This window comes from Carcharodon carcharias, chromosome 4, assembly GCF_017639515.1.
Source record: "Carcharodon carcharias isolate sCarCar2 chromosome 4, sCarCar2.pri, whole genome shotgun sequence".
Classification (NCBI taxonomy): domain Eukaryota; kingdom Metazoa; phylum Chordata; class Chondrichthyes; order Lamniformes; family Lamnidae; genus Carcharodon; species Carcharodon carcharias.
In genome coordinates this window covers 63,967,790-63,982,430 of record NC_054470.1, presented here as the reverse complement: position 1 = coordinate 63,982,430, position 14,641 = coordinate 63,967,790, and the positions used below count along the sequence as shown (strand labels likewise).

At 41.0% G+C, this 14,641-nt stretch overlaps 1 protein-coding gene across 2 annotated transcripts in view; it reads right to left on the bottom strand.

Moving 5' to 3' along the window:
* The window catches only part of zcchc7 (zinc finger, CCHC domain containing 7), a 325,014-nt gene that overhangs the window by 81,047 nt on the left and 229,326 nt on the right, over nucleotides 1-14,641 (bottom strand). For both annotated transcript variants that reach the window (XM_041185240.1, XM_041185239.1), the window contains exon 5: nucleotides 2,848-3,018. In XM_041185240.1, coding sequence (XP_041041174.1) covers nucleotides 2,848-3,018 — 171 coding nt within the window. The remainder of the gene's footprint in view (nucleotides 1-2,847; nucleotides 3,019-14,641) is intronic.

The window sequence follows — 14,641 nt, the reverse complement described above, 5'->3', positions numbered from 1 at the left end:
CAGGATGGATGTTTTGGTCTAATAAACAGCCGCTGATCTCTGTTTGAAAAAGGGTTAGACTGAAACGAATTTCATTAAAGCTTTAGAAATGCAAACTTCCCCAGTTTAGTCAACAGTTTTAATAGTATTTCAGATGGCATCATAGATGATGAATCTAAGGTAATTGGTTTGAAATTAATACAAGTACTTTAAAACATTCAGTGCAGTGTTTGGAACTTGGACAGACAGCAAAACCGCTACTAGTCAACTGCTATTGGATGCAAACAATTCCGATTCACGTCATTGAAACTTTTGCTGAACTTGACAAAGTAGAGCCCATGAGAGATTCGCAGTTAACAAGCAGCAACCTTCTCAAATAATGAACAGCAACAAAGTACAGACATGATTCAGAAAAAGTTCAAAATAGGGAGTTTTTTTATGTAAGAACTTCAAAATCAGTTATGTCCAGAAAAGAGTTTAGTGTTTCTATTTTCAAACCAATGTGAGTACCTCTTAAGACCAACAGGTTTGTTATTTCCTATTTATAAATTAAGAATTGCTATAACCTAAGCTTATTTCTTGTCCAGGTACCAAGTACCACTACCTCCCTACCCCCAAACATAAATAAAGGAATTGTAAAATCTTAAAGTCTAACAATGTGACTATTTTGCACAATTCACTTTTAGTCAAACAGTGACCATTGACTCTATAGTTTGTTGAATATTTATGGAAGTTAAAAACTCATAGCAACAACTTGTTGGTTAAAATTAATTTTACATTTCTTAAAACAAGATTTCATCTTTTCTGTTATTCTTTGCAAGCAACAAACATTGAGGAAAAATGAAAGCCATTTAGAGAATTTGTTCATGGTAGTCAAATAGATAGGAACATAAGCCTTTTTTTAAAAAACTGACTCAACCAAAGATAAAAACATGCTTTTTTTTTTACATATTGATCCAATTTTCCTTCATAAAAATAAAGTAGAAATTAGAAATGAATAGAGAAACATGTCCAAATTTTACCGTTCTCTCTTAAGGAGCAAAGGAAATGGCATTTGACTTTCTCTCTATTTTTACTTACTGGCATCCTTCTATATGAAATAATTAGGATTTTAAACATAAACATTTCTATTTAGTGATGAAATAATTGATCAGTTTACTTTTTCTTGCTGAGGGTTTATCTCAACATGTATTGGTCTAACACTTGAGTTACTAACAACATTTTCTTTCCAATCTTTTCGTGTACAATAACAAGTGAACATCATAGCTGGGATGATGCAAGTGATGCATTTGTCTGCTCTTTACTGACATTACTTCTTTATATGCTCAAGAAATTGGAACAGATTTGTCAATTTGCCCTTATATTTTAATTTTACTTTCCAAAAGGTTAGACTTCAATATGCATTTTTTATTTGTATTTTCTATTTCTATTCTGTGGGCAAAATATTTATATCTGTAACTTTGGCAGGAAGTGCATATTTCTCAGCTTTCAATATTTTTCCACAGAATATTTATTTTCAATAGTTATAGTGTCACCTCAGCTCATGTCCTTTCTCAGTATAATGTATCAGGTGTAAATTACGGTTTTGAAAATTAAAATACAGCTTTATGCATCTGTTGTTTAATTCCTACTTCCCTATTCTCAAATGCGAACATCAAAGAAAATAAAACACTCAATTTTTAACAGGCCCCGACAGCTGACAGAGACTTGAGTGCTCAATAGACAGGGCCCTTGCCACCAGTTCTCATATTTCCACAACAATGAACAAACACAAAACACCACTAAACGGCCTTTCCTTCTTTCAGCTATCCTTAGACAGTTGTCTGTCTTGTACTAGAGGACCTTTATACAAAATCCTGCTGGGAACAGAACACAGGAAATCTTAACCGACTGTTTAGTGACTTGCAGAGGATAAAAAATCCCAAAATGCATATACTCACTCACACACTATGTATATACAGCCACAAATGGGTAAATTAGCAAAAATCCTACTCTGCCAGGAGGTCTCTGGGAGAAAATGTAGCTGTGATGACTGACAGGGCTTTCAGAAAATATGTTCACAATCACAGACAGTGAAGGCCATGACCTAGATCGTTTAAGAGCTTGTCTTGTCAAATTATCAAAAGCTTCTTCCTTTCTGAATAAAGAGTGACATAAGTGAATGTCAGGAAACTGCACACTGACAAGTAGAGCATACAATAACAGAATGCACGTCACATACATGCATAACATTGGTACTGGTAATGGCAGGTCCTAATGAGTGAGCGGCTTGCCCAGGAGACTTGGGACCCTGCTGCTATATCCGTTCCACTCAGAAAAAGTCTTGCAGCACTAACTGATCTGTGGCCTGGCACCAGAACTACAATCACTGTAGACAACTTACATTTCTATTTTTACGGCAATCTCTGGTGTTTTGTCAGCTTTGTTTTTGTTAAGGATGCCCTGGTCCATGCTGCAAGTCAGCTCAACACAGCAAGGTCAAGCCCTCTGGAAGTTGCTTTATAGGAAACAGTGAATTTGTTTTACACTTCAGTGCAGTCACACATCTAATCAATCTATACCAATAAAATCTAAATATCCTTAAAAATGGTTTGAGTTGTGGCCAGTATTTACATTTTTAAAAAACGTATCAACATAAAAGAATAAATTTCAACGTAACAATGCATTCTATATCAATGGCAGGTCAAAATTCATAAATATTGCAATTACAAAACAAAAGAATTACAGCTATAAAACACAAAGGAATATGTGCAAACCAATTCCTTAGTGATAGCATTTTGGGAGTTCACAAGTGTATCCGCTCTCCTCATTTTAAATAGCAGTCATGCCATTGACATTCTTTGTTTCTCTAATGAATAGAATACTCACATCAGCATAGTGCCCAGTCATCTGACAGCGATGACACTGTTTTTTCCAATATGCCCTTTCAATACAGTTTTGAAACCAGTGCCCAGGCATGTTGCAGTTTGTACAATATCTCTCTGGGCAGCCTCTTTGAAGGTGACCTCTAACCCCACACAAACAACAGGCTGGAAATTTCTGCAACGAAAGAGCATTTAACATTTTTAACAAACTCTGCAGATTATAGAATATTGCCTTGAAACAGATATAATAGGAGAGAACTGCCATTCAGCATTAGTTTTCTGTAGCTTTTGTTCCAATTACTTAGGGACTGTTCATGAAAATTCAAGCATGATAGAAGAGTAAAAAAAAATCTATAGGCATTGTGATATCATAATTATAATTTTATAATATATAAGCCTAAATAAAATGCTGTGAACTTGTTGGGAATAATTTTAAAATTTAAAATACAGGTTCCTTATGCTTTTTTTTGTTAGTTTGACATGGGTGTTCACCATTTCAACAGTATAGTCCATTGTTTTGGGTACTGACAAACTAACAACTGATGGGATTAAGCTCTGCTGTTGATTGGCATGGTTATCTCATAATACCTGCATGACAGATATAATAATATATTATGAAACTGGTGGACCTCCCATGCTGCTGCTCATATAAAGTCAAAGGACATGCTGTTCTATAATAATATATACTATAGTACCAGGAAAAATATATTGAATTGAAAATCAAATGAAAACAGGCCCGCTGGTGCATATGCAATTGCGCTGATCTTCAAAAGAAAACCAGTTCAGAAACAAAAATGAAACAGCTGAGTCAGAAAAAGGGGTGCAATTAAGTAGAAAATAATTCAAACAATGCAAAATATATTGAACTAAACATCAGAGGAAAAACTGAGCCATCCTGAACAGCCAGCTTTTCAGGAAAAAACTGAAAATGTTTAGAAACACAAATGAGCAACAACAGTAAATAAAACTGCAGAAATATAAGGACAAGTAACTATAAGGACAAGTGGCTCTTGTCTGATCATTTTTGTATGTTCATAAAAACTGAAAGGAAATATAAAGATAATAAAGTCCATTTCATCAAACAGGCTGCTCAAAAACCACCATTATGTAGATTTACACACCATCCATGTTAATAAATCTACTCAACTTGTTGTGACAATTGAGGTTGATTGGGGATAGTAACTCCCAAGGATGGGTGGATTGGGGGCAGATGCAAAGGTAAAAATGTTTAATTCTCAAATATGACCCCAACCCACCTACCATTGGTTTAAATAGAGGTGGGTCAGGTGGCAGGCAATTAACCTGCTCTCAGAAGACAGGGTCGGGTACTAAAATCTTTTAAGGAATTTGTGAACCTCTATTTTCATGAGGTAAGTGTCTTTATTGCACTGCTTGTGGGTCAGGAGGAGCAGCAATGTTTTCCCCGGGCCCAACAAACCTATTTCCACATGATCAGCTGACCTGTGATGTCAGATTCACTCCACGAAGTTCAAACTCAAGGGTGATGTTGAATTCACTGCACTCCACTTTAACCTCTCCAATTTCCTTGTCTCCCTTTACAACGTCCATATCACCCCCACATTGACCGTATCTCTCAGCTCGTGATATTCAGCCCCCACAATGCTAGACTTAGCTGACATCTGCTCCCTGGCAGCTTTCCAACCCAACAGACAGTCTGGCAAGAAACCTTTGCAAACAATTTCAAAGATGTCTTGCCATTAAATTTGGCAGGAACTGTGGGAAACCCTTACCTCTCCTCCTCATTGTAAGTAAATTTATGTTATAAACGTACAAGCATACATATGAATTAGGAGCAGAAGTAGGCTACTCAGCTCCTCAAGCCTGTTCTACCATTCAATAAGATCATGGCTGGTCTGAATGTAACCTCAACTCCACATTTCTGCCCACTCCCAATAACCTTTCACCCCATTGTTAATCAAGAATCTATCTAGCTCTGCTTTAAATATATTCAAAGGCTCTGCTTCCAACACCTTTTGAGGAAGAGAGTTCCAAAGACTCACGTTCCTCAAAAAAAAAATTCTCCTCATCACTGTCTTAAATGAGCAACCCCTTATTTTTAAACAGTGACTCCAAGTTTTAGATTTTCCCACAAGAGGAAACATCCTCTTCACAAAGGTTTTGATCAAGTCGCCTCTTACTCTTCTAAACTCTAGTGGATACAAGCCTCTCCAACATTTCCTCATAAGACAACCTGCCCATTCCTGGTATTAATCTAGTAAACTTTCTCTGAACTACTTCTAATTCATTTACATCTTTCCTTAAATAAGGAGGCCGATACTGTACATAGTACTTCAGATGTGGTCTCACCAGTGCCCTGTATAACAGAAGCATAACCTCCTTATGTTTGAAATCAATTCACTTCGCAATAAACTATAATATTCTATTAGTTTTCCTAATTACTTGCTATAGCTGCATACTAGCCTTTTGTGATTCACGCAGTAGGACACCCAGATCTCTCTGAATTTCAGAGCTCTGTAATCCAGCACCATTTAGATAATAAGCTTCTTTTTATTCTTCCTGCCAAAATAAACATTTGTTCACATTTGACTCCATTTGCCAGATCTTTACCCACTCACTTAACCCATATCTCTTTGTAGCCTCCTTAAGTCCTCTTAACAATTTACTTTCCTACCTATCTTTGTGTCATTAGCACATTTAGCAACCATATGTTTGGTCTCTTCATTCAAGTCATTTATATAAATTGTTAAAATTTGAGGGTCTAGTACTGATCCCTGTGGTATACCACTCGTCATATCTTTCCAACCAGAAAAAGACCCAAATATGCCAACTCTCTGCTTCCTGTTAGCTAGCCAATCTTCTATCCATGCCAATAGGTTACCCCCTACACCATGGGCTTTTATTTTCCACAATAATTTTTGATGTGGCACCTTATCAAATGCCTTCCGGAAATCTAAATACAGTACAGCCACTGGTTCCCCTTTATCCACAGCACAGGTGACTCCTTCAAAGAACTCCAATAAATTGGTTAAACATGATTTCCCTTTCACGAAACCATGTTAATTCTGTCTGGTTGCCTTGAATTTTTCTAAATGCCCTGCTATAACATCTTTAATAATAGCTTCTAACATTTTCCCTATGACAGATGTTAGGCTAAGTGGACTGTAGTTTCCTGCTTTCTGTCTCCTTCCATTTTTGAATAAAGGAGTTACATTTGCTATTTTCCAATCTAATGGAACCTTCCCTGAATCTAAGTAATTTTGGAAAATTAAAACCAATGCATCAATTATCTCACTAGCCACTTCCTTCAAGACCTTTGAGTGAAGTCCACCTGGACCCAGAGATTTGTCAACCCGCAGCCCCAACAATTTTCTCAATACCACTTCCCTGGTGATTGTAATTTTCCTGAGTTCCTCACCCCCTTCCATTTCCTGATTTACAGCTATTTCTGGGTTGTTACTTGTGTCCTCTGTAATTTACACAGATATAAACAGGCTGCTTCAAATCAAGATAGCTTGAAAAACAATCTTTGGAATATTTCCAAATTGCTGGAACATCGATAAAATAAAGGGGTCGCTCATTTAAGATAGAGGAGGAGAAATGTTTCTCTCAGAGGGTCATGAATCTTTGGAACTCTCTTTCTCAAAGGCAGCGAAAGCAGAGTCTTTGAATATTTTTAAGTCAGAGCTAGCTAGATTCTTGATTCTCTAGAAAGAATAGAGCAAATAACGGAGAGGGAAATAGGGTGAGACTTAAAGTCAAAGCAGGTACAAAAGAGAACCAGAGGGAGGGAAGTAGTCGATTCGGAGAACTAGAAAGAAAGAGTGAAAAAGGAAGAAAATCATTCAAAAGAGCAAGAAGAAGAAAGGATACTGTAACCCAGTTGTGTCTGGGAATTACTGTATTTGCTGTTGAGAAACTAATGAGCAAATGGCAGAGTAGGTGTGCGAAATATACAAACATTCTTGATCCAGGAAGTATGGAACCAGCAGCCTCGTCCATCATATTCTGGAACAATAGAATTGCTTTTATAGAAGAATAGGAAAAAGACGAAGATTCACCTATTTTGCCTTCTACCATCTTGGTATAACATGATACACTGATAAGGTTTGCTGACTAATTATAGCAATTATCAATTAGTCTACAACTGACCCAAAAGTGACTCTAGGAAAACCCCAGTGGTGGACAGCTTTGGGGACCGGGCGTCCAGAGTCATCTTTTTACTCCTAAGAACGCTACACATATCACTTCATGTCTCAAATGAGTCACATACTATCTTGCAAAATATTATTTTCAGAAATAAATCTATCTACTGTAAATTGCCTCAGATCTAGTTTGAGTACATTAAAGCACTACTGAGTCCTGCTCTCCTCTGACAACACTGCTTAATATTCTAGGATCATCCTGGAAAGCAAAGATAATCCCCAGGTTCGTTTTACTGCAAACAGTCTTTGATCCCTCTCCCCTATCTTCTCCATCCTTATTTCTAACAAATGCAAGGAATTCATCGACAGTTTTGTTATAAGACTAAGACTAATCAGCTGCCTCTGTCACTTCCCTCCCTTCCCTGAGCCCATCAAACCAAACATTCTCGAAAGAATCCCCCATCAACCCCATTTCCACTCTAACCCTGAACTTACATTGTTCTCTAGTTTCTCTACCACTATGTTCATAGCTCTCATTTTTTCCATGAAACCCACCTCCTGTTCCCTCAACCCTACTTCCACTAACCTACTGATCACCCAATTTTCCTCCCCGGTTCCCATGTTAGATGATATTGTTCATGCTTCTCTCTGATTAAGGTACTGCCTCTTGCTTCTTTAAATCTGCTGTCATCACCCCCTCAAAAAAATACAACCCCTGACTCCTTCTGTCCTTACAAACTACTGCCTAGCTCCAAGTTCCTTTTCCTCTCCAAAGACCTGGTATGTGTTGTCGCATCCCAAATCCATGCTCATATTTCCGACAATTCCAAGTTTGAAGCCCCCAATCAGGTTTCCGCCATTATCACAGTACCTAAGTGGTTTTTAAAGTCATAAATTACATCCTATGTGACTGTGACAAAGGTAAACTATCCCTCCTCCTTGACCTGTCTACAACTTTTGACACGGTTGATCACACCATCCTTCTCCAACAACTCTCCACCGTCGTCCAGCTGGGTTGGATTGCATTCACCTAATTTCATTCTCATCTCTCTTATAGTAGCCAGAGAATCAACTGCAGTGAACTCTCTTCCCACTCTCACAGTTTTATCTCTGGTGTCTCCCAAGCACTTATCCTTGACCCACTATTTCTCATATATGCTGCCCCTCGGCAACATCCTGCGAAAATATAGCACCAGTTTTCATAGGTGTGTTGATGGCATCCAGCTCTATTTCACTGCCACCTTTCTCAACTACTCCATTGCTGCTAAACTATCAGACATCTTGTCTTACATCCAGTTATAGATAGGCAGAAATGTGCTCCAATTAAGGTTGGGAAGTCCGAAGCCATCGTTTTCAGTCCAAACTCTGTTTCCTCACCATCAAATCCATCTTTCTTTCTGGCAAATGTCTGAGGCTGAACTAGATTGTTCGAAACCTTGGTGTTATATTAGACCAGAGATACGTTTCCGACCACATATCTGCGCCATCAATCAGATTGTCTATTTCCACCTCAAAAACGTTGTCCGAATCCGCTCCTGCCTCAGCTCATCTGCTGCTGAAGCCCTCATCCATGCCTTGGTTTACTCTAGGATTGATTGTTCCAATGCATTCCCAGCCAGCCTAGCACATTCTACCTTCATTTTCTTTCCACCCTTCTAAGCGTGCTTCTTTCTTTGTCCATCCTGGAATAAAAACATTCCCTCAAGTAGTTTATCACTGCGCTTTCAAATTCCTGACTATCAAGTCTTTGGCCTACAGTTCATCAAGGCACTTCAACAGCTATTAATTTAATCACATCTTGCCCACCACCTTCAATGCCCTTTAACCACATCTGAGCTATTTACTCTTTCTCACCCAAATTTCTCCCCCTTGTATACCTCTCATCTGTGCTCCCCTATGTCCAAAGGGCACAGACTTCAACATCATTAGCAATCAACGGTTCAACCATTTATCATCAGATCTGCTGGACCACAAAGTATTATTGGGCAATGTTCTGCATTGCTAAAACTGCTTACTATTCAAAGGTTAATCAGGAATGCAATGATAATCCTCGACTTCTTTTATCTACTACAGACCAACTTTTTAGGTCGCCCTCACCATTGACAGTAAATGTGAGGAGCTCACAGAATTTGGTGTCACAAAGATCGAGGACATCCATTCAATGCCTTAGCTGCTTCTCTCCATTCCCTGAGCCCCTTAGGGCAAACTCTCCCAAAAGTTCCCTACATCCTAGCATTCTAAAGGGGGAAGACAAACAGACAGAGATCGTGGTACATATTGGGACCAATGACATAAGTAGAAAGAGGGATGAGGTCCTGCAAGCAGAATTTAGGGAGCTAGGAAACAGGTTTAAAAAACAGGACCTCAAAGGTAGTAATCTCTGGAGTACTTCTGGTGCCACGCGCTAGTGAGTACAGAAATAGGAGGTTAGTCCAGCTGAATGTATGGCAGGAGAGATGGTGTAGGAGGGAGGGCTTTAGATTTCTGGGACATTGGGACCGTTTCTGCGGGCAGTGGGGCCTGTACAAGGTGGACGGGTTGCACCTGAACCGGAATGGGACCAACATCCTTGCAGGGAGGTTTGCTAGTGCTGTTGGGGAGGATTTAAGTTAACTTGGCAGGGGGATGGGATCCTGAGAGGAGGTTCAGCAGGGGGAGATACACAGCTAAAATTAGAAGAGAGAGTAAGTGAGTCTGGAAGGCATAGAAATTATAGGCCCGTTAAGGCAGAAGGCAGCTTGGCAAGGTAGGATGGTATTTATTTTAATGCAAGGAGTCTGACAAATAAGGCAGATGAGTTGAGGGCACAAATTAACACATGGAAGTATGATGTCATTGCTATCACAGAGACATGATTGAGAGAGGGTCAAGATTGGCAGCTCAATATTCCCGGATATAGGGTCTTCAGGCGAGACAAGGAAGGAGGTAAAAGAGGAGGGGGTATCGCAATATTGACCAAGGAGCCAATTACAGCAGTAAGGAAAGATGACATCTTAGAAGGCTCCTCAAATGAAGCAATATGAGTAGAACTTAAAAACAAAAAAGGAGCAATCACATTTCTTGGAGTGTACTATAGGCCCCCAAACAGTCAGAGAGAAATAGAAGAGCAGATATGTAGGCAAATTTCAGAGAAGTGTAAAAATAATAGGGTAGTAATAGTGGGGGATTTCAACTTCCCCAACATTAACTGGGTTAGTTATAGTGTGATAGGTTTAGAGGGAGCGGAATTCTTAAAATGCATCTAGGAGAGCTTTTTAAGCCAGTACGTAGAAGGTCCTGGACTTAATTTTAGGGAATGAAGCCGGACTAGTGGTAGAGCTGTCAGTGGGGGAGCATTTTGCAGATAGTGATCATAACTCCGTTAGATTCAAGGCTGTTATAGAAAAGGACAAGGATGGACCAGGAATCAGAGTTCTAAATTGGGGGAAGGCAGATTTTAATAAGGTGAGATATGATTTGGCCAGAGTGGACTGGGAGCAGCTACTTTTAGGTAAATCTGCATCAGAGCAGTGGGACTCAGGAAGGAAATAGGGAGAGTACAGGGCTAGCATATTCCAGTAAAGGCAAAGGGTGGGACCAACAAATCCAGGGAGCCCTGGATGTCGAGGGACATACAGGATTGGATAAAGGGAAAAAGGGAGGCTTATGGCAGATACCGAGGGCTCAAAACAGCAGAAGCCCTTAGAGGAGTATAGAATGTGTAGGGGGCAACTTAAAAAGGAAATTAGGAGAGCAAAAAGGGGGCATGAAAAATATTGGCAGGTAAAATAGAGGAAAATCCAAAGTTGTTCTACAAGTACGTTAAGAGTAAGAAGATAACTAGGGAAAGAGCAGGGCCTATTAAGGACCATAGTGGCAATTTGTGTGTGGAGCCGGAAGACGTAGGTAGGGTTCTAAATGAATACTTTGTGTCGGTGTTCACAAGTGAGAGGGACAACGTGGGTCTGGAAATCAGGCAGGAGGACTGTGATATAACTGAAGAAATTAGCATAGAGAGGGAGGAGGTTCTAAGTGGCCTGGCAGGCTTAAAAGTAGATAAATCTCCAGGCCCAGATGAAATGTATCCCAGGCTGTTGAGTGAGACAAGGGAGGAAATAGCAGGGTGCTGGCAATAATTTTCAATACGTCTCTGGCCACAGGAGAGGTGCCAGAGGACTGAAGAACAGCCAATGTAGTACCGTTATTCAAGAAGGGAGGAAGGGATAAACAAGGGAACCACAGGCCAGCCAGTCTAACCTCAGCGATGGGGAAACTATTGGAAATAATTCTGAGAGTCAGAATTAATCTACACTTGGAGAGGCAGGGATTAATCCAGGACAGTCAGCATGGTTTTGTTAAGGGGAGGTCATGTCTGACCAACTTGATTGAATTTTTTGAAGAGGTGACAAAGCGTGTAGTTGAGGGCAATGCATTTGACGTACCTACTTGGACTTCAGCAAGGCTTTTGATAAGGTCCCATATGAGAGACTGATAACGAAGGTAAGAGCCCATGGGATCCAAGGCAATTTGGCAATTTGGATCCAGAATTGGCTGAGTGGCAGGAAGCAGAGGGTGATGGTCGAGGGGTGTTTTTGTGACTAGATACCAGTATACAGTGGGGTTCCACAGGGATCGGAGTTGGGTCCCTTGCTGTTTGTGGTATATATAAACGATTTAGATTTGAACGTAGGAGGGTTGATCAGTAAGTTTGCAGATGACAGGAAAATTGGTGGGGTAGTAAATAGTGAAGAGGATAGCCTTAGATCAAAGGAGGATATAGACGGGCTGGTCAGATGGGCTGATCAGCGGCAAATGGAATTAAGTCCGGATAAATGTGAAGTGATGCATTTGGGCAGGACAAACAAGGCACAGGAATACACGACGAATGGTAGGACCCTGGGAAGTACTGAGGATCAGAAGGACCTTGGCGTGCATGTCCACCAGTCCCTTAAGGTAGAGAGGCAGGTAGATAAGGTGGTTAAAAAGGCATATGGGATACTTGCCTTTATTAGCTGAGGCATAGAATATAAGAGCGGGGGGTACGTTGGAACTGTATGAAACGCTGGTAGGGCACAGCTAGGGTATTGCGTGCAGTTCTGGAATCCACATTATAGGAAAGAGGAGATTGCACTAGAGACAGTGCAGAGGAGATTTACCAGGTTGTCTAGGCTGGAGAGTTTTCATAATAAGGGGAGACTGGATAGACTGGGGTTATTTTCCCTGGAGCAGAGGAGATTGAGGGGGACATGATTGAGGTGCATAAAATTATGAGGGGCATAGATAAGGGAGACAGGAAAGAACTTTTCTCCTTGGAGGGATCAATAGCCAGGGGGCATAGATTTAAGGTAAGGGGCAGGAGGTTTAGTGGGGATGTGAGGAAGAATTTTTTCACCCAGAGGGTGGTGGGAATCTGGAACTCACTGTTGAAAGGCTGGTAGAGGCAGAAACCCTCATAACATTTAAGAAGTATCTGGATGTGCACTTGCGATGCCATGGCATACAAGGCTATGGGCTTCGTGCTGGAAAATGGGGTTAGAATAGTTAGGTACTTGTTTGACTGGCGCTGACTCAAAGGGCCTTTTTCTGTGCTGTAGACCTCTATTATTCTATGACACTGCAGTACCTGTGGTGTTAGCACAGCCACAGTGCTGTTAGGGAGGGAGTTCCAGGATTTTGACACACGATAGTGAAAGAAGGGCAATATATTTCCAAGTCAGGATGGTGTGTGGCTTGGAGGGGAACTTCCAGGTAGTGGTTTTCCCATGTGTCTGCTGCCGTTGTTCTTCTAGATGGTAATGGTCATGGGTTTGGAAGGTGCTGTCTAAATTATGTGATAAGTTATTTCTTCTCATATTTCTTGACCTGTATACATCTTTCCATACTGTTGACTGCATCATCCTCCTCCAATGCCTTTCTTCTTTCAACCAAGTAAGAACTGCCCTAGCTTAGTTCCATTCGTATCTATCTAATTGTAGCCAGAGAATCAACTGCAATGGTTCTCTTCCTACTATTGTTCCATTACCTTTGGAGTTCCCTGGGGATATATTCCTAGCCCACATTCGATTTCTCATCCCTCGGTTCTATCACCCAAAAACAAAACATCGGGTTCCACACGTATGCTGACAAAACTCAGTTCTATCTCACAACCACCTCGTTGGACGCCTCAGCTATCTGTGACTTGTTAAACTGTTTTCCCGACATCCAAAAGTAGATAAACAGAAATTTCCTCTAAATATATCAGGAAGACTGAAGCCACTGTCATTTGTCCCTGCCACAAATTTTGTTCCACGTCCAACAATTTCAACCCTGATAACCGTCTTAAGCAATCTTGATGCTATGTCTGACCCCACATTGAGTTTCCAACACAACGGCATCATCACTGAGACTGCCTATAGATGGCCTGTATCTTCCGTTCAGGGTCAGAGCCCCTATTTCCAACCTTGATCAGACACACTTATCTTCCTCCAATTTTTCAGGGCAGTCTTCCCATGGAGAATCCTGCAGAATTGACTCGGTGCAGGAAACATTGATAGGAACTGCAGAGAGAATCCACACAGAAATCACACCCCCTTTTTACAGCACTAGCTGCTAAATTCTGTAATTAAAGAATTTAAACATCCCAAAGCTTCTCTGAAAAGCTACGGGGAGAAGGTAAGTCGGTATGGGGGTAGGGTGAGTTAAAAGAGTAGAGTGGGTTAAGAGGGTAGGGTGAGTTAAGAGGGGAGGGTGAGTAAGGTAAATGGGTAAGACAGTAGGGTGTCAGCTGGGTAAGGTGGTAGGTGAGTAGGATGGCAGGCGGGGTGAGTGGGTAAGTGGTTTGGGGGAAAGTCGGGTCAGGTGGGAGAGTCACTTGGGGGTAGTCAGGTCAGCTTGGGGGGAAAATCAGTGGGGAGTCGGGTGGTGAGGTTGGGTCAGGCTGGGTTGCGAGGTAGTCAGGTGTTAAGGGCAGATGGGTTGGGGAAGGCAGGGCGGGGGGGCAGATGGGCGGTGGAGGCTAGTCAGTTTGGGTCGGGGGTGAGGAGCAGTGTCAGTTTGAGTAATTGGAGGTTTGGTAATATATTAACCCAGGAGTTCGACTACATATTTTCTGTCTAACGTTTTCAGGGTAATTATCCAGATAATTCAGAACTGTCCGAAGTCTCTGACTCTAACTTAGAGTTGGAGACTTTTAACGAGGGTTCCGGAGAGCATGGTAATTGCTCATCGGAAGTTCAAACTTCCTGGATAATTCCCACAGAGTCCTTCCATATGGGTCTTCTGAGGGTTCCCACAGCACATCTTCCAGGGTACGCATGGCTTCCGAGATCTGGGCCCATAAGATCATAAGAAATTGGAGCAGGACATTCGGTTCATTGAGCCTGCTCTGCCATTCAATAAGATCATGGCTGAATTGATTGTGGCCTCAATTCCACTTTCCTGCCTGTCCCCCTTAATGCTCGACTCCCTTGTAAATCAAAAATCTGTCTAACTTAGTCTTGAATATATTCAATGACCAAGCCTCTACAGCTCTCTGTAGAAGAGAATTCTAAGCGATCCCCTGAGGGAAGAAATTCCTTCTCATCTCCATCTTAAATGGAAGATCCTTTCTTCTTAATCTGTGTCCCCAAGTTCTAGATTCTCCCACAGGGGGAAGCATCCTCTCAGCATCTACCTTGTGAAGCCCCTCTGAAGAGTCATACAGACTCAAAATGTTAA